At 41.4% G+C, this 26,266-nt stretch overlaps 1 protein-coding gene across 3 annotated transcripts in view; it reads right to left on the bottom strand.

Moving 5' to 3' along the window:
• The window catches only part of LOC143024679 (kinesin-like protein KIF18A), a 50,058-nt gene that overhangs the window by 3,972 nt on the left and 19,820 nt on the right, over window positions 1-26,266 (bottom strand). For all 3 annotated transcript variants that reach the window (XM_076183676.1, XM_076183675.1, XM_076183674.1), the window contains 5 exons: window positions 25,403-25,582; window positions 17,480-17,676; window positions 14,509-15,239; window positions 14,247-14,422; window positions 3,074-3,242 (listed from right to left, as the gene is read on the bottom strand). In XM_076183676.1, coding sequence (XP_076039791.1) covers window positions 3,074-3,242; window positions 14,247-14,422; window positions 14,509-15,239; window positions 17,480-17,676; window positions 25,403-25,582 — 1,453 coding nt within the window. The remainder of the gene's footprint in view (window positions 1-3,073; window positions 3,243-14,246; window positions 14,423-14,508; window positions 15,240-17,479; window positions 17,677-25,402; window positions 25,583-26,266) is intronic.

Raw genomic sequence — 26,266 nt, 5'->3', positions numbered from 1 at the left:
CACCACCTCTACAATTCTGTCATCATTATTTCCTGTACACCTTCAACCCTATATGCTAAGAGAAAAATGATCGTCATTTCTGTAAACATCTTATTTCATGCCATTCTGCTGAGTACTATTACTATTACTGGGAGACCTTAATGCTAGGGTGGGAAATGGTCCAATCGATGGAGTGGTTGGGAAGTGTGGAGTTCCAGGAAAAAATCATAGTGGAGAGTTGATGGTGGAAATGTGTCTAGAAAGAGAGTTGATGATAGCAAATACAGTGTTTCGGAAGAAAGTCAAGCATAAGTACACATGGGAGAGGGTGGTGGAGGGAAGGGTGGTAGATAGAGCGCTAATGGATTATGTAGTGGTAAATAGGATTATGATAGGAAGAGTTAAGGATGTACATGTGCTAAGGGCAGAGGGTGGGGGAATATCAGATCATTTTTTGGTGGAAGGTAAGCTGAGAGTGGAGGATAGATGGAGAAAGAGGAAAGGGACAAAAGGTAGGGAGGTTCTTAGAGTGAACTCCTTGAATGAAAAGGAAAAGGAGAAGGAGTACAGAAAGAAGGTGAAGGAGGAGTGGGAGGGAGTAAAGGATGGAGCAGAGATGGGTGTGGAGGAGGAATGGGGATGGTTCAAGGAGGGAGTCATAAAGTGTGCAAGGATGGTGTGTGGAACAAGAAGGACAGGGGGAAATAGAAGAAAGGGTAGTGAATGGTGGGATGAGGAAACAAAGAAGGTTGTAGAAGAGAAGAAGCGAGCATTCACAGATTGGTTACAAAAGAGGACGAGGGAGTCATATGAGACGTACAAAGAAAAGAAAAGAGAAGTAAAGCAAAAGGTAAAGGTTGCAAAGAGGAGAGCAGATGTGAAATGGGGTAAGAGTATGACAGAAAATTTTGAAAGTAATAAAAATATGTTTTGGAAAGAAATTGAGAGAGGAAGAGGAGGCGAATCAAGTAGGGAAGAAAAGGTAAAAGGTGCAGATGGAGAGATGATAATGGAAGAGAAGGCAGTAAGGGGAAGATGGGCAGAATATTTTAGGGAGTTGCTAAATGTGAAGGAGGATAGGGAAGGAAAGATAGCTGCAGTGGGAAATGCGAAGAAAATGAGAGTGATGAGTGAGGAGAATGGAGGAGAAATAAGGAAGGATGGGATGAAGGCAGTTGTTAAGATGATGAAAGCAGGTAAGGCACCTGGTCTGGATGGATGCCATGCAGAATGTCTGAAAAAGGGAGGTACAGTGATGGTGGACTGGTTGGTGAGGTTATCTAATGTTTGCTGGAGAGAGGGTAGAGTACCGGAGGACTGGAGAAGTGCCTGTATAGTTCCTCTTTACAAGGGAAAAGGGGACAAGTGTGAATGTAGTAGTTTCAGAGGGATTAGCTTGTTAAGTGTAGTTGGGAAGGCTTATGGGAGGATCTTGATTGAGAGGATTAGGAGAGGAACAGAAGGAGTAATTGGTGAGGAACAGTGTGGATTTAGGACAGGTAGAGGTTGTGTAGATCAGATCTTTGTGGTAAGACAGATATGTGAGAAAGCTATAGGAAAGGGGAAGGATGTTTTTTGGGCTTTTATGGATCTGGAAAAGGCTTATGATAGGGTAGACAGAAAGGCACTGTGGGAGGTTATGCAGATTTATGGGATAGGAGGAAAGCTTTTGGGAGCTGTCAAGAGTTTTTATGAGAGTAGTAGAGCTTGTGTCAGGATTAGAAATGGAGAGAGTGAGTGGTTTGAAGTAAAGGTGGGACTTCGTCAAGGATGCGTTATGTCGCCCTGGCTGTTCAACTTATACATGGATGGGGTGGTGCGAGAGGTGAATGCTAGGGTAGTGGGTCAGGGATTGGAGATGGTTAAAGAAAATGGAGAAAAGTGGGAGGTGAGCCAGCTGTTGTTTGCGGACGACAATGCGCTTGTGGCAGGGTCGGAGGAGGGATTGAGGAAGTTGGTGGCAGAGTTTGGGAGAGTATGTGATAGAAGAAAGCTAAAGATAAATGTGGGTAAAAGTAAGGTGATGAGATGTACAAGGGGTGAAAGTGGCAGTAGACTGGAAGTGAACATTAAGGGAGAGCGACTGGAGGAAGTGGATACTTTTAGATACTTGGGTGCAAGTGTAGCAGGAAAAGGTGGAGTGAAGGTGGAGGTAGAATGTAGATTGAGAGAAGCGAGTAAATGCCTTGGTGGATTAAAGAGTGTAATGAGGAATAGACATTTGGGAATGGATGCGAAGGAGACTGTATGAAGGAGTGATTGTGCCAACAGCACTGTATGGGGCAGAAACATGGAACATAAGAGAAGAAGAGAGAAGGAGTTTGAATGTGTTTGAGATGAGGTGTCTGAGAAGTATGGTGGGGGTTACTAGGCTAGATAGAATGAGAAATGAGGAGGTGAGGAGGAGAACAGGGGTGAAAAAGGAGCTGGGAGATAGGGTTGATGAAAGAATATTAGGATGGTTTGGACACATGGAAAGAATGAGTGAAGAAAGACTAGTAAAAGAGGTATGGAAGGCAGATGTGGAGGGAGTGAACATGAGGGGACGTCCTAGGATGAGGTGGATGGATGGGGTGAAGGGGGCTTTGGGGAAGAGGGGAATGTCTGTTGAGGAAGGAAGGGAGAGGACGGAAGACAGAGGTGAGTGGAGAATGGTTGTATATGGATGATGTTGTGATTGCATGAGGAGGAATGGGCAGGGGGGTGGGGGGTGAGGTAGTATGTGTGAGTAAATTTTGACGCAGCCTGAAGGGATTTCTCCCCGTCCTCTCCTTATATGCAAGGGGGGACGGAGAAGGGGGGTCGCCGATTAAATGAAGCGGCCTTGCTGTGGATGTGCTGTGTCTTGCAACACTGCTGACCCAGGACGGTGGGCAAGGTGCAGGGATGACCCGTCATACAGGAGGTGCTCAGATGAGAGGGAGGGTGGGAGGGGTGTGGAGTGTATTTAGGGATGAAATAGGTGGGAGTGTTTTTATGCCTTTCCCTTTTTGGCTACCTCCCTTGAAAGGGGGAAAAAGCCTTGGTATATGTATGTATGTATTTTTGTAACCTACAAATATGTGAAAACTGTTCAACTCAAAACTTGAATTACCTATTTTCTTCTTGCTAGCTGAGTAGGATTGCCTTCCATCAAATCCTGAGGGGGATGGCAAGCATGTAGTACTTGCGCTTCTTCTTAATTTGACAGGTGTCTTCGTGGTACTTCTGCTCAGTTTGAATGGAGACTTAGCACTGGAAAATCCAACCTTCTTTGGGAATGGCTGAAAGAATTAAAAGGAAGATAGATACATACCTATATACACAAAAGGCTTTTCCCCCTTGCTGGGGAGGTAGCCAAAAAACAAAGTAATAAAATGCACCCTGACCCATTTCACCCCCACATACTCCACCCCCATCCATCTCCCTCTTATCTTAGCTACTCCTGGATGACAGGTTATTCTTGCATCTCACCCACTGCCCTGGGTCAGAACCAGTGTCAAAAAACACAGCAAGAAAAGAAGGACAATGAATATAAATGAAGGAATAATTATGAATAATAACCTATCTATATACCGTGGGCTTCTTAAACATTATCAGGGACACAGCCAAGTCAAGGTATGCATACATTCCATTTCCATCCAACACCCTCATCTTAGCTCCTTGTGGATGAGGAGTCATCACTGTCTCCTGCCCCCTGCATGGATCAGAAGTAATGAAGCTAGACAAAGCACCTCCACAGAAGGGATATTTCACTCATATGATGACTAACCCCCCTCCTCTCAATACTGAAAATAGACAAGACTGGGTGAAATCCATACAGAAACATACTCCACTCACTCCTATCCCCACCCCATCCTCTCTGGTTCACTCCATCAACCTCTGCTTTTCACACCTCTTTTGCTGACATTTCTTCACTCATTTTTTCCATGTGTCCAATCCATCCCAATAATCTTCCATTAGCTCTATCTGTCAGCTCCCTTACCCCTGCTCTTCTCCTCACCTTATTTCTCACTCTATCCAACCTTCTCCTCTCTTAAATTCCAAGTCTCCATCCCGTATAGCGTCAAAGGCACAAGTACCCCTTTGCATCCATTCACAGATGCCCATTTCTCATGACCCTTTTCAACCCTTCAAGACTTCTTGCTTCTCTCAATCTACAGTTCACCTCCACCCTTGCTCCTCTATTTCCTGCCACATGTGACCACAAGTACACTTCTTCCAGCCTAAAATCCAAAACACTAGGATATAGTGGGTCTTCTGCAAGAGATCTTGGGCAACAGTTTGATGGCTCGATTAGACATTTCTCTAACACAGGGGACAACAGTTGGCACACCAACAACTTTTCCCAAGCACACAAAACCCGGGTTCCCCTAAGAAAATAATAGAATTAAAACAGTCAACTTCTAGGACAAGTTTTGCATTTCAACTCAATAAACATAAATACATGCACCAACAGCTTTTTCCTCCATACAAGGGAGGTAGCTAAAATCAAAGGCATAAATCTAATCCCACTCATTTCATCCCCACACACTCCACTCCAATTTATCACCCCTTCCTCCCTCTTTTCTTGGCTCCTCCTGGATGACAGGTTATCCCTGCATCTTGCCCACTGCCCTGGGTGAGAAGCAATGCAGCAAAACACAGCAAAGCTGCTTCATTTCATCAGTGACACCCCCTTCTCCATCCCCTCATGCAAAAAAAAAGAGAAGATTGGGAGAAATCCCTTTGGGCTGCATCAAAATATCATTCACACTTACTCCTTCATCCACCACCCACTCCCTTCCATGCATCACAGCATCATCTATATACAACAATTCTCCATTCACATCTATCATCTGTCTTCTTCCACCCTTCCTCAACAGACATCCCCCTCTTTCCCAGTGCCCCTTTTACCACATCCATCCATCTCACATGTTCACTCCATCCACCACTGCCTTCCACACCTCTTTTACTAGTCTTTCTTCACACATTCTTTCCCCATGCCCATATCATCCCAAAACTTTTATCAACCCTATCTTCCAACTACCTTTCCACCCCCACTCTCCTCCTCACCTCATTTCTCATCTATCCAGCCTAATAACCCCTACCATACTTCTCAGGCATTTCATCTCAAAGACATTTAAACTCTTCCTTTATGTTTCACATTTCTGCCCCATTCAGTGCCTTCAGCATAATCAACCCTTCATACAACCTCCTTGTGGCATCAAATCCAAAATGTCTATTTCTCATTACACTTCTTAAACCCCCAAGGCATTTACTTACTTCTCTCAGTCTAAATTCTACCTCCACCTCCAGCCTTTCTCCCTTAATACTCATTTCCAATTTCCTCCCATCCTTTCCCCTTGTACATCTCATCACCTTACTTTTACCCACATTTATTTTCAACTTCCTTCTTTCACACGCCCACCCAAACTCCATCACTAACTTCTTTAATCCATCCTCTGTTCCTGCTAAAAGTGCAATGTCATCAGCAAACAGCAATTGCCTTATCTCCCATTTTTCTCCTTTTTCTTTAACCATCTCCAATCTCTGGCCCATTACTCTTGTGTTTACCTATTGCACCACCTCTTCTGAGTGCAAATTGAACAGCTATGGTGACATGACATCTCTGGCCAAATCCCACATTTACTTCAAATCAATCGCTCTATTTCTAAATCTAACAGGCTCTGCTTGTCATAAAAACTCATGACGGCTCTTAACAACTTTCCTCCTATCCCATATATCTGGAATACCTCCCATAGTGCCTTCCTGTCTACCTTGTCATGGGCCTTTTCCAAATCCATAAAGGCCCCCAAAAATCCTAAATTTTTCCTAAAGCTTTCTCAAATACCTCCCTTAACCACTTCAGTACGGGACTTAAATCTCGCGGGCAGCAGCCAATGCCAGCCGTACGACGTGTCGTAATAATACTCGCATCATAAAATATAGTCACGGCTTATATCGATCGTTCTCTCTTTCACCCGTGAATTTTGAAAACCACAGAGAATGGTATTAAGAGCAGATTAGAGAGAGAATGTAAAAATACAGGGGGGACTACAATAAATATAATCAAGACGCCGATATGGCAGCGTCGCGAATCCACTTGCTCCTCATGACGCCTATGTAGGCGGCACCGTATGGAAGGGGTTAAAACAAAAATCTATGCTAAGAGGAGGCTATATGAAGGAGTGATTGTGCCAACAGCACTGTACAGGGGAGAAACATGGAACATAAGAGAGGAGTTTGAATGTGTTTGAGATGAAATGTCTGAGAGAGTATGATAGAGGTTACTAGGCTAGATAGAGTGAGAAATGAGGAGGTGAGGAGGAGAACAGGGGTAGAAAGGGAGTTGTTGTTGTTGTTGTCGTTCCCTAGACTGTCTGTCCGAGCAGTCCCGTCTCCCCAAGGAATGCTACAGCCGAAACTGGGTTTTCCCACAAATCCTTTATAGAGTATATGTTGTGTTGTTTGCGTGCATGATTGTGTATAATGCAGTCTTCCATTATGTGTTGTATGGTATGGGGTGAAGTGTTACAACCTGGGCAGCTGTTCACAATGCGGTCATCCAGCCTCTTCTGGTAGCTTAGAAGTGCTGGGTGGTGACCGCACCGCAGTCTGGCCAATTGGACTCTGTCCTTTCGTGGGAGAGAGGATTCAGAAGGGTGGATATCAGGGGGTCTGGCATGCAGCAGTGTGTTGTCTTTCAGTGTGTTAATGGAGCGGTGAGTGATATGATTATGAATATGTTTCCGGAGGCTGGTATTTGGTGGTTGTGGAGGAAGAGAAGAGAGTATTTGTACGTTATAAAGGTCTTTGGGTGTTGTTTTAATGTTTCTTGGTGTGTGTGGGTGTTCTGCTATGTAGTGTAGCGGGTGTGATGTGTTTGTGGTGGCTGCGGCAAGTGTTTGTGTGCCTCTCATGTCGAGGTGGTCCTTGACTTTGAGGACTTTTGTTTCATGGTGTAAATGGTCTGTTGGTGTTGTATTTGTGCAGCCTGTAATTGTTTTTAGGGCTTTGTTTTGTATGATTTGAAGGGTGTTGTGGTGTGTCTCACTGAGATTAGGAGCCCATGCAGGACTCGCATAATTCAACACTGAGCGTATGCATTGTTTGTATATTGTTATATTAGTTTCTTTGTTTTGTCCAAATGCCGTTCCAGTGATTGACTTAAGTGCGTTAAGTCTAGGTGTGTATTTGCTTTTTATGTTTGTGATGTGTTGTTTGAAAGACATGGATGTATCGTATGTTACACCAAGAATTTTCGGTGTGTTTGTGTGTGGTATTAGAGTGTTGTTGATGTAGAGATGAGGTATGTATTTGTGTTCTATTGTCCAGTTGGTGAGAAGTGTTGCTGTAGATTTGGTTGGAGCTATTTTGAGTCTGTTTGTGATGAACCATGTGTTGAGTGTATCAAGGTATGGCTGGATTATTTCTGCAGCTTTGTCTGTGTTACAATGTGTGCATGTGATTGTTATGTCATCTGTGTAGGAAGAGATTTGTATTTCTGAGGTGTCTGGTGTGGGTAAGTCATGCATGTATAGATTAAATAGTGTGGGGGATAGAACTGAGCCCTGTGGTACTCCATTCTTAATGTTTCTGATGTGCGATGAGTGGCCATTATACGACACGTAAGCATTCCTACCTGCCAGATAATTGGCCAGCCATCTTTTGGTGTTATTGTGCATGTCTGTGTTATATATTTTATTTGTTAGGTTGTGGCGGGGGATAGCATCAAAAGCTTTACTAATGTCTAATGTTATGAGAAGTGTTCTGTGGTGAGGCCTATCTGAATTGATGCCATCTAAAATTCTTTGTGTGAGGTTTATCAGAAGAGTGTTTGTGGAGTGTAGTGGCCTAAAACCGTGTTGTGAGTCAGCAAGGGGAATATGTGGTGTGACAAGTTTAAGTATTAGGCGTTCAATGACTTTAGAGGGGGTGCAGAGAAGTGTGATTGGGCAGTGCGATGTTGGGATTGTTGGGTCTTTGTTCGGTTTTGGAATGGTGATTATTTTACCATGCTTCCAGATGTCAGGTATAGTGTTGTGTGAATAGCTGTAGTTTGCAATGTTTGTGAGTGCGTGTATACCTTGTGGTCCAATGTGTTTTAGGTGGATGTTGCTTATGTTATCAGGGCCACAGGCAGATGAGTGCTTGAGATTATGTATTATGAGTTTTGTCTGACTGTCTATGAAGGGTGTATAGTCTGAGTCTGTGGGGAAGTCTTTCTTACGTCGAATGGTGCGTCGATCGTCAGGGTGAGAAGTGAGATGGCTTGTCTGTGCAAAATGACGTATGAGTGCGTTTGCTTGTTGTCTGTTTGAGGGTAGATTATCTGTTGTTGTGATTATTGCTGCGTGAGAGCGTGTAGTGTTACTGTTGGATAGTGTAATGCTGTTGAGTGTTTTGTACAATTTGCTGGTGTTTGTTTTGTGATCAAGTGCATTGATAAAGTTTTGCCAATTTTCCAATTTTGTCAATCACAGTGTTTAGTGTTTGTATTTGGTCTGCTATGTTTTGAGGGATAGGTGTGGGGGTATCGTGTTTAAGTGTGTCACATTGTCTGATGAGGTCTTGGATTTCTGGTGTGAAGCTGGGGTTGTGTGATTTTCTGTTGCCTCTAGGGATGTATCTCTTGTCTGCGTTTTGTATGATTGTATTAAAAGTGTGCACAGCATTGTTTATGTTTGTGATTGGTGTACTGTTAAGTGTTTCAAAATGTTGTTCTGTCTCTTTAGTAAAAGCTTCCCAGTTAGCTCTCTTGTAATTGGTGTGTGCGTGTCTGTGGCCAACTGGGGTGCATCTTGTTTTGGTGATGATGATTGGAAGGTGGTCAGAACCAAGGGTTCCGACCACTCTCCATGATGTTGTTGGGGTTAGGCAGGGGGAGCAGAAGGTGATATCAGGATATGAGGGAGTGTAGAGGGCTTGGTGTGGGATATGTGTGTGATTATGTATGTTATTCATGATAGTCAATGTGTCAAACTGAGTCTGTATATCAAGCCCTCTGTCTATGTCAGGGTTGTCAACATACCAGGCAGACGACTTGGCATTGAAGTCACCACCCATGATCAGGTTGGGGATTGAGGCTAGTTGGCTAAATTGAGGCCTGAAGGTGTTTGGAACTGTGGGGGATGATTGTGGGGGAATGTACATGTTAACTATTGTCAGTGTTGATTTGTTGCCTGTGCGGATTTGAATGGATTGGATTTCTGTTGTGTTATCTGTGGTAGGGAGGAGAATTTTGGTTGTGGCACTTGTGTCCACAAAACAGATGGAGTGATGGATCAGGGTGACGAGTCCACCGCCATTGCCGTCGGTCAGTCAGAAAGGAAGTTGGGAGATAGGGTTGATGAAAGAGTATTAGGATGGTTTGGACACATGGAGAGAATGAGCGAAGAGAGATTAGTAAAAGATGTGGTAGGAAGAGGTGAAAGGAGTGAAAATGAGGGGACATCCTAGGATGAGGTGGATGGATGGATGGGGTGAAAGGGGCATTACAAAAGAGAGGAATGTCTGTTGAGGAAGGATGGGAGAGGACAAAAGATATGGGTGAATGGAGAAGGGTTGTGTATAGATGAGGCTGTGATGCATGAGGGGGAGTGGGTAGGGGATGGGGGGTGAGGAAGTATGTACGAGAAATAATTTGATGCAGCCGGGGATGGAGAGGGGGGGGTCATTGAATTAATGAAGCGGCCTTTGATTTCTCACCATTTTTTAAGGGTTCCACCAAAACTTAAAAGACATTAAATAATAATGTTCCAACCAATTTCACTTGGCATACTCACATATACCAAAGGCTTTTCCCCCCTTACAAGGCATGCGAGAAAATTTTTGCATTGAAGATTGGCCGAATTTGCCATGCACGCTTAAAAAAACGTTGCCCACCCGTTCCAGCATATGTATATTTACTGATGTGCAGTGATTCCTTTATGTACATAATCTTGATTGTAAAATAAAACTGGCTTCTGCTAATTTGAATCACATCTTCACAATACTTTCATACATTTCAAAAATTTCAAAAGCTATATATTAAAATATATTGCATACACTACACTAGGGTAAATCCATATGAAACCTACCAATTTTTTTGCAAATTTGAACCTCACCATCACCGATTTTTATGAAATTCGGTATGCATGTAGAACTCGGTAGGGCAAATTGATTGAGATTAGTCTCATGTTTTCTATCTTTTATAGAACCAGAATTATGGCTTCCGGAAATTTTGAGAAAAATCTAAATTTTGAAGGTACGGCCTAATTTCAAACATGCATAACTTTGTTAGTTTTTGTCGTAGAACATTCGTTCATATGTCATTGTAAAGCTAATGAGTAGCTCTGCAACTTTTATTCTATTCATATTTTACCTATGAGGTCAAATAAAAAAGTTCCATTTGACCTTGACCTTTGACCTTGAATAACAAAAAACACGCCATCTTCGATTTTTTTCATTTTTTGTACAAATATTCACCATCATCTTAATAACCTTCATGCCAAATTTCATAGTGGGACATTCATGGGATCAGAAGTTACAGGCACTTAAATAACTATAGGTATAAGAAAATTTTGGTATTTTTTTATCTGTATTATTTCAAAAAATTCATATCTCGGTTATTTTTCATCACAAAACGTTCACTAATATACCATTTTAAAGCTGATGATTAGCTCTACATCTTTCATTCTATGCATTTTCTACCTAAAAGGTCAAATAAAAAAGTTGTCTAACCTTACAAAAACTTTTTTTTGTGGGGTACAAAACTTCACTACTTACCTTATTGTATTCAATATCCAGGTATACAAACTGCTTGTGTATAGGATTTGTATATCTAAATTTTTTATCTAATATTAAATAAATAAAATATAATATTTATAAATAAAATATCTAATATTTTGTATATCTAAATTTTTTTTATATCCTTTTTACAGATAAAATATTTACCCACCAACAGAAATAAGTTTAAAAATGCTTGGAAGAAGTTTTAAATTCAAGAAAGTGTGTTGTAATCCTATCAACCTTCATGATGATGATCCTAATAAGAAAGGAAATCGGCAAATGTCAGAAGACTTTGTGGCAAAGAACATTGCATTTAACCTTACAGAAGGTTATTATATTTGTGACAAATGCAGGAAAGAAATTACGAAAAGAAGTCGAGAATTACAAACTACTGAAATAGAAAATGAACCAGCAACAGTCCCTGAAACAACAGATAATGAATCATCATCTTCTTCAGATAAAAGGTCGGAAGATGATGTTTTTGTTGACAAAGATACTGACCTGAAAGCACTTAATGAGTCTCTATCAATCATTGGAGAGTCACCAGTAAAAAAACAAAGACTTGAAAAAGGAATTTACTATAAGGAAGAAAAAGCCAAGAAAATCCAAGATAATATTTGCAGTAAATTACAAATTGGTTCAGCACCATCAACATCAAAAGACCATACAACAGCATCTGCCTCTCACGTTACAAATGCAGATGAAGAAATTGTTATTCAGCTAAAAGAAAAATTTAATACAACAGAAAAACGTTCAGAAAAACTCCAGATTTTGACTGTTCTTCCAAAAAGCTGGAGCAGATCAAAAATCCAGGAAGAGTTCAAGGTGACCCAATATATGGCTAGACAAGCAAAAAACTTAGTAAAAGAAAAAGGTTTCATGGCTCTCCCAAACAAAAGATTACCAACTTTCTCAAAAGAAACTGAAAACATTATCTTACATTTCTACAAATCTGAGGAAATAAGTAGGATTATGCCAGGAAAGAAAGATTATAAATCTGTCAGGAAAGGAGGATTTAAGGTACAAGAACAGAAACATCTAATTCTTTGTAACCTCAGGGAAGCATACAAATTATTGAAAACAAAACATCCTTCCTTAAAGGTAGGGTTTTCAAAATTTGCAGAACTTAGGCCAAAGGAATGCATATTGGCAGGCGGAGCTGGAACACATAGTGTATGTGTATGCACCATCCACCAGAATATTAAGCTGATGATAGTAGGATCCGGGCTTTCTTGTTGTACAGAAGGTGAAGAGATTCATTTGAGTGATTACACTAGTTGCTTAGCTGCTACTACTTGCAATGAAAAGTCAATTGACTGTTTTTTTCATCAGTGTTCTGATTGCAACTCTCTCTCGAATAATTTTGCTGAATATTTAGAGACAATTTTTGAAAAACACATGATTGATGACATTTCATATAAAAGGTGGATTTCTACAGATCGAACAACATTAGAAACCATCAGTAAATCTGTAAATGAGTTTATTGAAGAATTTTGTTCTAATCTTAAATTATTGAAACGGCATGATTATATTGCAAAGCATCAATCGCAATTTTGCGCTGAGAAAAAGAGAACATTAGGTGATGGAGAAATGTTGATTTTGGCAGATTTTGCTGAAAATTACTCATTCATTTTACAAGATGCAGCTCAGGGGTTTCATTGGAATAATGCACAAGCTACATTACACCCCTTTGTATGCTATTATAAAGATGAGGAAGAGCTTAAACATCTAAATGCTGTAATTATTTCTGATTGTTTACACCACGACACCATTGCAGTACATTTATTTCAAAAAAAAGTTATAGAAATTTTGAAAACAAAAATTCCTGGAGAAATAAATAAATTGATTTATTTTTCAGATGGTGCTGCCTCCCAGTATAAAAATTTTAAAAATTTCATAAACTTGTGTCATCATGAAAAGGACTTTGATATGAAAGCAGAATGGCATTTTTTTGCCACTTCACATGGCAAAGGACCATGTGATGGGTTGGGTGGAACTATTAAAAGATTAGCAGCAAAAGCTAGTCTGCAGAGAGCCTACAACAACCAAATCATGACACCAAGACAACTCTATGAATTTGGAAAAGAAAACATTCCAGGCATACATTTTTTATATGCCTCTCAAGAAGAATGGTCTAAAGAAAAAACATTACTGGAAGAAAGATTTAACATCGCTTGCACAATACCAGGCACTCAGAAACTGCATAGCTTTGTTCCAACATCTCTGTCAGAACTCAAAGTAAAATTTGTATCAAATAGCACTGATGATAAAACCGTAAGAATACGTAAACAGACCAATTTCATATTTGAAGAAATCAAAGGATTTGTGACAGCAATGTATGACCAAAAATGGTATTTGGCATGTGTCCTAGAAACATATTCAGATTTAATGGAAGTAAAACTAACATTTTTGGAACCTAATGGACCTTCTCCTTCTTTCAAATATCCACGAATACCAGATATTTTAATTGTACCAGAGAAGGACATTTTAAGCATTGTAGATCCACAAACTGCAACAGGAAGAACATACAATCTCTCTGATAAAGAAATTAAAAAAGCATCTGAATTATTAAATGAAAAATTATCTTAATAATCATTAAAATCCAGGGTGGGTGGAGGGACCTGTGGCTTTTTCTGCTGAGCTATCAGGGGTGGCCCCTTAGGCGATGGGGATACCAAATTGTGTACAATTTGGTAGTGGCTTTGCCACCATGGACCATAGCAGACATGCTCAGTCATGAGTATGATACTTTAATAGTATGATAAGTTTTAAATAGTCAGGTATTTAGTGTAAAATTAATTAGGTAGAATTACAATTTACAAACAATAAAACACAAAATGACGGCATTTTAAATTTTTCAAGGTCAGTGGTCGTTCACAACTTTTCTATTTGACCTTGAAGGTAAAAAGTGCATAGAATAAATGTTGTAGAGCTAATCATCAGCTTTAAAATGGTATGTTAGTGAACATTTTATGATTAAAAATAACCGAGATTTGAATTTCTAAAAATAATACATATAAAAAAATACCAAAATTTTCTTATACCTATAGTTATTTAAGTGCCTGTAACTTCTGATCCCCTGTATGTCCCACTATCAAATTTGGCATGAAGGTTATTAAGATGATGGTGAATATTTGTACAAAAAATGAAAAAAATCGAAGATGGCGTGTTTTTTGTTATTCAAGGTCAAAGGTCAAGGTCAAATGGTACTTTTTTATTTGACCTCATAGGTAAAAAATGAATAGAATAAAAGTTGCAGAGCTACTCATTAGCTTTACAATGACATATGAACGAATGTTCTACGACAAAAACTAACAAAGTTATGCATGTCTGAAATTAGGCCGTACCTTCAAAATTTCGATTTTTCTCAAAATTGTCGGAAACCATAATTCTGGTTCTATAAAAGATAGAAACGTGAGACTAGTCTCAATCAATTTGTCTCACCGAGTTCTACTTGCACACCAAATTTCATCAAAATCTGTGACAATGAGTTATAAGTCATTGGTAGGTTTCATATGGAATGACCCACTACTCACCTTTAAGTATGTAAGCTTTACGTCTCTTTCATTCCCCTGGACTCCTGGTACTGGGACATTTAAGACATTATTCTTGGCATCTACAGGTGTAAGGACTTTCCTTTTCTCTGCAAGACCTAGTGTGTTTCTCACTCCATTAGCACCCAAAACTGGAGACTTGTTTTCATCTTCTGGTTCTGTCAACAACAATTTGTTTTACTTTTCAAGGTCAAAAGGTTTTTGTGTCCAAAACACATTTGAAATAACAATGATGTCAACTTACCGGGAGAGATATGAATTGCTTTCTCTGAATCACTTAGAGAGAAGGTACCATTCAAATTATCAGTTCTGAAAAGCTGACGCTGTGCTCCTCCATTGCAGACTGAAAGCTCAGGTTCTTTTGGCTCAATCACTATGGTTTCATTCATACAGGAAGAAGGTGTATGTGTAAAAACTTGTCTTTCTTGACACTCCAGGCCTTCGCCTATTGGGTCCACAGTGGTGTTCAATTTAGAAGGTTGTATATCTATAGTTTCATTTAAAGCCCTCTTTTCCGACTTATTATTCAAGGACTGAAATTCAGCTGTGAATTCTGGGTCACAAGACCTTGGGCTTTTATCCGACATACTCACAAATTTCATGCTACCTGTCCATAAATAATTTGGATGATTGGACTGGGAATTTGTTGAAGATAAAGAGATACCATCTTTCATTGATGAAGTAGGTTCTGAAGATGTTTGACTTAATACAAGTTCATTCTTCGGCAAAACATTATTTCTGTCTGAATTACTTGTATCTTCTGAGCTACTTTGAGCACATTTATTTTCAGAGGAAAATTGTGCAAATTCATCTTCTGAAGAGGATGATGACCGACTAATAAAAGTTTCCATGACAGAATGAACTTCCTTCTCTTTAAAAACTGCAGTATTGGAGACCTGAAGTTCCTGCTGCACCATGGGGGCTTGAGCCTCTGGAAGGGTCACAGAACTCTTTCCATTCCTGATGATGGAAGGCCTAGAATAGCAGGAAGAAAAATTATATATATATATATATATATATACATATATGTCATAAGTAAGAGTATGAAACAAAGTCTTAGTAAGGAATAAACTCAGACTAAGACTCCTATGTTTCCTACTCTCACTAACATCAACCTATCAGAATGTCTATCTCTCTCTCTCTCTACATATATATACAGTGCTCGACAAAAGTTCGCGGCGCCTCGGCGAATCTAAACAAAAATGCACAAAAATGTAATTAATCATTACATTTATTGGATTTTTACTCACCTAATACTTGGTTGGGAGTCCTTTGCGCTTTAACACAGCCTCAAGACGACGTGGAAGTGAAGCAGCTAGGTTGTGGAGGGTTGTAGGCTCAAAATTATCCCAGATTTCCTGAATGGCTGCCTCGAGCTTGGGTATAGAGCTGACGTCTTTGCCTTGTAACCTCTTCTTTATAATGTGCCACAAATTTTCAATTGGGTTCAAATCAGGGCTATTACCTGGCCAGTCCTTTATAAAGTTCACTTCACAGTCGTTGAGCCAAGTAGTGATGGATTTAGCAGTGTGGCAGGGGGCACCGTCCTGCTGAAAAACTGTGGCACCTGTTTTTTCAAATGATTCAGGTAAATTTTCACACAGAAGCTCCAAGTACACGTTTTGGTTCAATTTGAAGCTCTTGGGTAACACTACTAATGACCCTAAGCCCTTGCCGCTGAAACAGCCCCACACCATTAAAGTATCAGGGAATTTGACAGTACCCTTGACGTACCGAGGGTCAAGCGGGTCACTTCCATGTCGCCGGTACACCTTTGCACCACGGTTACAGGTGACACTGAAGGTGGCCTCGTCAGACCACAAAACGTCAAGCCAGTCGTCCTCAGTCCAGTGAGAGTATTTCTTGGCAAATTCAATCCTTCTGGCTTTCTGCTTCTTGGTGACAAGTGGCTTAGCAACAGGCTGGTGACTCACGTACCCAAGCTCATGCACCCTTCGTGACACTGTCCTCACAGACACCTCACCAAACACCCCAGGGTTCTGTTCCTTCACTACCCTTGCTGTCTTATGAGGAGATGCCTCTAGAGTTCGTTTTATGATGGTATCTGCCCTTGTAGAAGTCTTTCTAGGGCGTCCTGAGCGTGGTTTGTGAGCAGGCAAAATGTCATCTGGCAAATCTCTTGCACGTGCACACCACTTCCTCACTGTAGACTTTGCACAGCCTAACTGTTCACTTATTTCCTTCGTTTTCTTGCCTGATTCACGTAGAGCAATGATCTGGGCTATTAACTGCTTGCTTCTATAAGCTGCATCGGCCATGGTAAGGTCACAGGATTGGAGCTACCAAAAAAAAATGTACCGCAGACACTCTCTCACAATGACAGCCACGTGGCAACTGAGTGGTGTTGTCTGGCAGCGGCGTATAGTTTGAGGGTTTGTTTACACTGTATAGGCGCTGCGAACTTTTGTCTCAACTTTATCCACAAGAATAACATCAATGTATTTTCGCCAGTTATTCAGCAGGACGGTGCCCCCTGCCACACAGCTAAATCCATCACTACTTGGCTCAACGACTGTGAAGTGAACTTTATAAAGGACTGGCCAGGTAATAGCCCTGATTTGAACCCAATTGAAAATTTGTGGCACATTATAAAGAAGAGGTTACAAGGCAAAGACGTCAGCTCTATACCCAAGCTCGAGGCAGCCATTCAGGAAATCTGGGATAATTTTGAGCCTACAACCCTCCACAACCTAGCTGCTTCACTTCCACGTCGTCTTGAGGCTGTGTTAAAGCGCAAAGGACTCCCAACCAAGTATTAGGCGAGTAAAAATCCAATAAATATAATGATTAATTACATTTTTGTGCATTTTTGTTTAGATTCGCCGAGGCGCTGCGAACTTTAGTCGAGCACTATATATATATAATATATATATATATATATATTATATATATAATATATATATATACATACATACATGTGTGTGTGTGTGTGTGTGTGTGTATGTACACACAATATACACTGATACTTAGTAGACTTCATACAAAAATTCAATTCATATCTGGAGAAGAATAGATGAAGTGAATAATTATTTATTTCAACCTCCACAGTGAAACCCTATTCAATAAACTACATTCAAAGTATGAATGAATCAAGATAGATCAAGTCACATGGCCTAACTGGAGGTCAAAAGCATGGTGGGGCAAATGTTGGGATTAGCTTTAGGAATGTACTCTGAGGAATCAAGATATTTTACCTGAATATTTTTTTCTCATTAATGGGTTGAACTGGTGAAATACCATAGAGAGGTTCATATGAGAATGAAGTGATGTGTGAGACATTAGGGATACACGGTTGCACTAAGCCCGAACAGTCTTCAGCTTTTGCAGGCTCTGCTGTAGCCATCTGGTCGGCCCATGCTATGCGACTCTCATCCATGCAGTTAATAACAGCCTAAGAAATAAAATAAATTAGCTTAATTTTTCTAATCTTCATAGTTTCTATGTGGGGAGAATTAAATGTGAAAGAGTGTGTGGTTGGAATGAAGGTGACCACTGATATGTTTGGGTAGGTTACTTGTTTGTGCTCAATGGTTCTTTTGTGAGACGTCTGATAGTTTTGTGTATTCAAGTTGGTGAGTTATTCTAGGATTCTTTTTCCTTTTTGATCCACATTAAACAATCGCACCAATTTCAATATAATATACTTGTTCTAACTGGCATATCAGGAATCTGTAGAGTGGAAACAGAGATGTGGATGAGTGTGGACTCTAGTCATGAAATTGAATACACAAGACCAGAATCACAATCATCAACATTCCTGCCAAAAGCGGACCTGTATACATTTTAACTGCAAGAAAATTTCACCAAAATGCTTTAACACTGTCCACATCTGAGCCTTGTCCTCCTTTCCTAAATCCACCTGATAGGGGGGTCCAATATCAGGTCCCCTAAACCAGACTAAAAGTCGGTTCTCAAACAAATGACTTCCTCGTATGCTTTCTCCAAATTTGTCTTTTGCCAAAAACTTCTCATATATTTATGTACCCTCTTCCTCTCCTAAACCCACAGTCTTTCCCCCAATTACTCCCTCTCTTTCCCTCCTAATCTTCTTAATCAACTCCCCCATATGCCTCACCAACTTTTTTGGTTATCTGTCCACTTGTATCCTCTGGGGAGTTGTGAGGAGACTGTTTGTAATCCATGGCAAGCTCTGGGAGGTAGAATGCCATACAAGATTTTCCAAGGTCCTCTGGCCTTATATCCAGATATTCTTTTATTGCAGGCTCTATTCGTTAGCTGGTGTAGCTACATCTGGACTAAATGCCTGAGCCATTTGTTTTTCTGCTGCTATAGGTAGTGGCTCCATCTGGGGTATTGGCTGCATTTTATTGTGGGATTAAAGCTACTCAGTTGCATGCAGCTGATACTTTAGGGTCTATATGAGGTGCTCCTATGGACCAGAGTCACACATCATTTTGTCTGTGGTAGAGGAAATCTCTATTCATAGAGAAATGACGATACTTTATTATACTGCAGCTCTCCCTCAGTTATGCTGTCCCCACACTCTTGTTACTGTCCTGTACCACTTCTCTGAATATTAATGTTCTCATTCTGCCGAACCCTGTGGCGGAAAAGAATGCTGCCAAAGTATTCGCACTCAAGTCATAAAAGCAACAAAAATGGGGTGAGGACAGAACCAAGCATCCTTCTCCCCACAGCACCCCCCCCCACAAAAAATACATACATACATACATATACCAAGGCTTTTTCCCCCTTACAAGGGAGGTAGCCAAAAAGGAAAAGGCATAAAATCATTCTTACCCATTCCATCTCTGAATACCCTCCACCCTCCCTCTTATCTTAGCACCTCCTGGATGACAGGTCATCCCTGCACCTTGTCCACTGCCCTGGGTCAGAAGCAGTGTCGCAAGATACAGCACATCCACAGCAAGGCCGCTTCATTAAATCAGCGACCCCCACTCTCCATCCCCCATACAGAGAAGGAGATGGGGAGAAATCCCTTCGGGCTGCGTCAAATTTTGCTCACACATACTACCTCACCCCCCCCACCCCCCTGCCCATTCCACCTCATGCATCACATCATCCATATATAACCATTCTCCATTCACCCCTGTCTTCTGTCCTCTACCATCCTTCCTCAACAGACATTCCCCTCTTCCCCAAAGCACCTTCACCCCATCCATCCACCTCATCCTAGGACGTCCCCTCATGTTCACTCCCTCCACATCTGCCTTCCATACCTCTTTTACTAGTCTTTCTTCACTCATTCTTTCCATGTGTCCAAACCATCCTAATACTCTTTCATCAACCCTATCTCCCAACTCCCTTTCCACCCGTTCTCTTCCTTACCTCCACATTTCTCACTATCTAGCCTGGTAACCCCCATCATACTTCTCAGACACCTCCTCTCAAATACATTCAAACTCCTTCTCTCTTCCTCTCTTATGTTCCATGGAAAGAAAGAAAGAAGAAAAAAAAAAAAAAAAAAAAAAAAAAAAAAAAAAAAGGGGGGGGGGGCACATGCACATAGGAGGGTCTGGGGGTTTTCCAACCAGTGCCCCAAGGTTTTAATGTGTGTGGATGTGGGACAGATGAGAGCAAAATGGAAGAGATAGATACTATGTGAGAAGAAAGATGGATGTGTTTTCATTGAGTGAAACAATGTTGAAAAGAAGGGGCAAGTTTGAGTTTGGGAGTGCAGGGGTGGACAACTCCAGTTTTACAGTAGTTGCCCAGTGGGATCCTTTGAAGCAACTCAAGGTTGCCTGCAGAAAAAATTCACCTGATGTGGAGAAAAAATAAAATAAATAAATAAATAAATAAAAAGAAAAAATAAATAAATAAAATGAATAGTGGGTGCCACCTAAAATTCCTTAAGTACACAGTACACACATATACCAAGAGCTCTTTCCCCCTTAGAAGGGGAGGGAGCCAAAGTCAAAATGTATAATTCCACCCCCACCCATTCCACTCCTATCCACCACTCCTCCCTTCCTCTCATCTTGGCTCATGATGGATGATGAGTCATCCCTGCATCTTGCCTAATGCCCTGGGTCAGAAGCAATGCAGGCTGATAAAGAAGAAGTAGACTGCTGCCTTCTGTAGCAAAATAATGAAAACAATTGATGAGCGAGTCTCTAGTCATAATATAAGCTACATGAGCCAAACACCAGCCCATCAACAGTAATCATCAATTCAAGGTAGACGTCAGAAAACCAGCACTATCACCAAATGACCTTGGGCATCAACCTACAACAGCATATTAAACCTTAATAATGTCCAGTTTCCTTCTATCTATATACCAAAGGGCTTCTCCCCTTATAAAGAAGGTAGCCAAGTCAAAAGACACATACTGTACCCACTCTCATCCACCACATCTTGCAACTTTTTATTACAAGTTCTGCTATTTGCATGAATTCCTTTGACTGCTTTCGATATACTTCCCACTACCTCACACATCTGCAACACATCCAATAATGCCTGTCACCTTTGTCATGTGTCCTCTTCAAATTCATTAAAGCCCTTAAGACATCCTTACCTTTAGCCAAAAAATTATAAAACATGCCTCACCACAAAAACTAAATCTAAGAACCCTCTCCCCTCCCAAAGCCAGACTGCTTCCTCCCTATCCTCTCAACACCTTTCCATAACCATACCAACAACACTAGACTGATCAATATTAAAACTACTACATTCATGTCCCATTTCCCCTTATATAGAGGAACCACATATGCTCTCCTCCAGTCCACTACAACTTCCCCCTCCCCCAGGCACACATACATACATACATACATATACCAAGGCTTTTTCCCCCTTCCAAGGGAGGTAGCCAAAAAGGGAAAGGCATAAAAACACTCCCACCCATTTCATCCCTAAATACACTCCACACCCCTCCCACCCTTCCTCTCATCTGAGCACCTCCTGGATGACGGGTCATCCCTGCACCCTGCCCACCGCCCTGGGTCAGAAGCAGTGTCGCAAGACACAGTACATCCACAGCGAGGCCGCTTCATTTAATCGGCGACCCCCCCTCTCCGTCCCCCTTTGCATATAAGGCGAGGATGGGGAGAAATCCCTTCGGGCTGCGTCAAAATTTACTCACACATACTACCCCACCCCCCACTTCCCCGCCCATTCCTCCTCATGCAGTCACAACATCATCCATATACAACCATTCTCCACTCACCTCTGTCTTCCGTCCTCTCCCTTCCTTCCTCAACAGACATTCCCCTCTTCCCCAAAGCCCCCTTCACCCCATCCATCCACCTCATCCTAGGACGTCCCCTCATGTTCACTCCCTCCACATCTGCCTTCCATACCTCTTTTACTAGTCTTTCTTCACTCATTCTTTCCATGTGTCCAAACCATCCTAATATTCTTTCATCAACCCTATCTCCCAAATCCTTTTTAACCCCTGTTCTCCTCCTCACCTCCTCATTTCTCACTCTATCTAGCCTAGTAACCCCCACCATACTTCTCAGACACCTCATCTCAAACATATTCAAACTCCTTCTCTCTTCTTCTCTTATGTTCCACGTTTCTGCCCCATACAGTGCTGTTGGCACAATCACTCCTTCATACAGTCTCCTCTTCGCATCCATTCCCAAATGTCTATTCCTCATTACACTCTTTAAACCACCAAGGCATTTACTCGCTTCTCTCAATCTACATTCTACCTCCACCTTCACTCCACCTTTTCCTGCTACACTTGCACCCAAGTATCTAAAACTATCCACTTCCTCCAGTCGCTCTCCCTTAATGTTCACTTCCAGTCTACTGCCACTTTCACCCCTTGTACATCTCATCACCTTACTTTTACCCACATTTATCTTTATCATTTATCTTTATCTTTAGCCCCCAGGCACACACTAAACAATTTCACTTGCCACTCCACCAGTTACTTCTCCCTTCATCAGACATTCCACACAACTATCAACCAATTCTTATCTTAGCACCTCCTGGATGACGGATCATCCCTGCACCTTGTCCACTGCCCTGGCTCAGAGGCAGTGTTGCAAGACACACCACATCCACAGCAAGGCCACTTCATTAAATTGCGGACCCCCGCTTTCTGTCCCCTCATGCAGAATAGGAGAAGATGGGGAGAAATCCCTTCGGGCTGCGTCAAATTTTTCTCACACATACTACCTCACCCCCCATCCCCCAACCCATTCCACCTCATGCATCACAGCATCATCCATATACAACCATTCTCCATTCACCCGTCTTCTGTCCTCTCCCGTCCTTCCTCAACAGACATTCCCCTCTCCCCAAAAGCCCTCTTCACCCCATCCATCCATCTCATCCTAGGATGCCCCCTCATGTCCACTCCCTCCACATCTGCCTTCCATACCTCTTTTACTAGTCTTTCTTCACTCATTCTTTCCTTGTGTCCAAACCATCCTAATACTCTTCCATCAACCCTACCTCCCAACTCCCTTACCACCCGTTCTCCTCCTACCTCCTCATTTCTCACTCTATCCAGCCTAGTAACCCCCATCATACTTCTCATACACCTCATCTCAAACATATTCAAACTCCTTCTCTCTTCCTCTCTTATGTTCCATGTTTCTGCCCCATACAGTGCTCTTGGCACAATCACTCTTTCATACAGTCTCCTCTTAGCATCCATTCCCAAATGTCTATTCCTCGTTACACTTTTTAATCCACCAAGGTATTTACTCGCTTCTCTTAATCTACATTCAACCTCCACTTCCACTCCACCCTTTCCTGCCACATTTGCACCTAAGTATCTAAAACTATCCACTTCCTCCAGTCTCTCTCCCTTAATGCTCACTTCCAGTCTGGTGCCACTTTCACACCTTGAACATCTCATCACCTTCCTTTTACCCACATTTATCTTCAGCTTTCTTCCTTCACACATTCTCACCAACTTCCTCAATCCATCCTCCGATCCTGCCACAAGCGCAGTGTCTTCCGCAAACAACAGCTGGCTCACCCCCCACTTTTCTCCATTTCCTTTAACCATCTCCAATCCCTGACCCACCACCCTTGCATTTACCTCTCGTACCACCCCATCCATGTATAAGATGAACAGCCAGGGTGACATAACACATCCCTGACGAAGTCTCACCTTTACCCTGAACCACTCACACTCTCCATTTCTAATCCTGACACATGCTCTACTACTCTCGTAAAAACTCTTGACAGCTCCCAGAAGCTTTCCTCCTATCCCGTATATCCACAAAACCTCACACAGTGCCTTCCTGTCTACCCTGTCATAAGCCTTTTCCAGATCCATAAAAGCCAAAAAAACATCCTTAACCACTTCCATACGGTGCCGCATACATAGGCGGCATGAGGAGCAAGTGGATATGCGGGGCTGTCATATCGGCGTCTTGATTATATTTATTGTAGTTGCCCCTGCATAATGACATACTCTCTAAACTGTCTTCATCACATTTTCTATGGTTATCAAAATTCACAGGTGAAAGAGAGAACAATCGATATAAGCGGTGACTATATTTTATGATGCGAGTATTATTACAACACATCATACGTCTGGCAGATAATGCTGCCCACAAGATTTTGGCCCAGAGTGAAGAGGTTAACTTTTCCTATAGCTTTCTCACATATCTGTCTTACCACAAAAATCTAATCTACACAACCTCTACCTGTCCTAAATCCACACTGTTCCTCACCAATTACTCCCTCTGTTCCTCTCCTAATCCTCTCAATCAAGATCCTCCCATAAGCCTTCCCAACTACACTTAACAAGCTAATCCCTCTGAAACTACTACACTCACACCTGTCCCCTTTTCCCTTGTAAAGTGGAACTATACAGGCACTCCTTCAGTCCTCCGGCACTCTACCCTCTCTCCAGCAAACATTAAATAACCTCACCAGCCAGTCCACCATCACTGTACCTCCTTTTTTTAGACATTCTGCATGGCATCCATCCAGACCAGGTGCCTTACCTGCTTTCATCATCTTAACAACTGCCTTCACTTCATCCTTCCTTAGTTCTCCTCCATTTTTCTCACTCATCACTCTCATTTTCTTAGCACTTCCCACTGCAACTATCTTCCCCTCCCTATCCTCCTTCACATTTAGCAACTCCTTAAAATATTCTGCCCATCTTCCCCTTACTGCCTTCTCTTCCATTATCATCTGTCCATCTGCACCTTTTACCTTTTCTTCTCAACTTGATTCACCTCCTCTTCCTCTCTTAATTTCTTTCCAAAACATCTTTTTATTACTTTCAAAAATTTCTGTCATACTCTGACCCCATTAAACATCTGCTCTCCTCTTTGCCTCCTTTACCTTGTGCTTTACTTCTGTTCTTAATTTACACCTGTTTCTCTTTTATCCTTCCCAAACTCCCATACTTTTTTTCAGCTTTACCATTTTTTTTTTTTCCATTTAATTCGTTCTTCAGTAATTTTCAACATCCCCTCTCCCTCACCTCTATCTAGGACCAACACTCAGTCTCCAGCCAGTGACAAGAACTGTCCCACACTAATACAACATGATCTTTCCAGGAAGATTCATGGAAGGATCAAAAAGGCTACCAGCTAGTATAGAGGCATGGTTTTCCAGTCAGTGTAGTCAACAACTATTACATACATATACCAAGGGCTTTTCCCCCCTTACATGAGAGGTAGCCATAGTCAAAAGACATAAATACACTCCCACCCATGTCAACCCCACCCCTCCCTCTTTTCTGGGCTCCTCCTAGATGACGAGCCATCCCTGCATCTTGCCCATTCCCCTGGGTTAGAAACACATATTGCAACTTCCTCAAATTTCAGTGCCTGTAAACCCACAATGTCCCTCTTGCCCTATCATACATCTCTCCAGGAAGCAATTGTCAGATTTCTTTGTGTAAAGAAAATGTAGGAAATACAGTTGAAATCAATGAAAGAAGCATCTTGGGTCTGATTCAGACATCAAGTGTATGCCCCTTCTGGTTGTTCCTCCTTATGAAAGGGAGGATTTTGATCAGTTTTGACATGTCTATCAGGGAGATTATACTCAGACCATCTTGCGTGTAGCCATCACTGGTCCCAATAAAATGTGAGGTAGAGCAATAAATCAATACTCAAATATACTAACATTACACATCTCATGATAACTTTACCTAAAAAATATCAACATAAGCTGCAATTATAAAACTATACAAAATAGTTTCTTACCTTAATTGTTTCATCAGCTTCTGGGGTGCTCTCATTTTTCATTTTCAGTTGCAAATATAAATCTTTTGTTGCATGAAGTAAAACGCCAATCAGTTTGTCAGCAGTAGCCATTTCACTGAAGTTTTTCTCAAGTATGTCAGACATATAGTGCTGCACATGATTAAACTCGTGTACTGATGTCTGCAACAAAAAATACAAGTTTTTGGAAATAAAAGCAATTATATACAGACCATCAATTAATCCATTGTCCTTGATCTTTATCTTGCAGGGAATATACAGCACCCACTTAACCCCTTGCATATAATGATGCCTATATTGGCTCTATGAGGCGCAAGTGTGCACATATGGATGCCAGTATCTGTGTCTTGATTATATTTTGTAGTTGTAGCCGAGTGACCCCCATATTATGCAATTTGGCTTGATCACATTTTCTGTGGTTACTAATATTCAGACTCTTGCTATCAAAGTGGTTAAGAGTTTTTACAAAAGTAGTAGATCCTGTGTTAGAATTAGAAATGGAGTTTTTTGAGGTAAAGGTGGGACTTTGCCAGGGATGTGTTATTTGCCTTGGCTGTTCAATTTATACATATGTTGGGGTGGTGCAAGAGTAATGTAGATTGAGAGAAGCAAGTAAATGCCTTGTGGGATTAAAAAATGTAACAAGAAATAGATGTTTGGGAATGGATGCTAAGAGGAGATTGTATGAAGGAGTGGCTAACAGTACTGTATGGGACAGAAACATGGTACATAAGAAAGGAAGAAAGGAGTTTGAATGTGTTTGAGATGAGGTGCCTCAGAAGTATGGTAGGATTTACTAAGCTGAGTGAGAAATGAGGAGGTGAGGAGGAAAACGGGAGTGAAAAG

The sequence above is a fragment of the Oratosquilla oratoria genome, chromosome 4 (genome assembly GCF_046742065.1).
Source record: "Oratosquilla oratoria isolate Oo_2021 chromosome 4, ASM4674206v1, whole genome shotgun sequence".
NCBI classification, from domain to species: Eukaryota; Metazoa; Arthropoda; class Malacostraca; order Stomatopoda; family Squillidae; genus Oratosquilla; species Oratosquilla oratoria.
The sequence above is the reverse complement of the archived record's forward strand: the minus strand, read 5'-3'. Positions and strand labels throughout refer to the sequence as shown.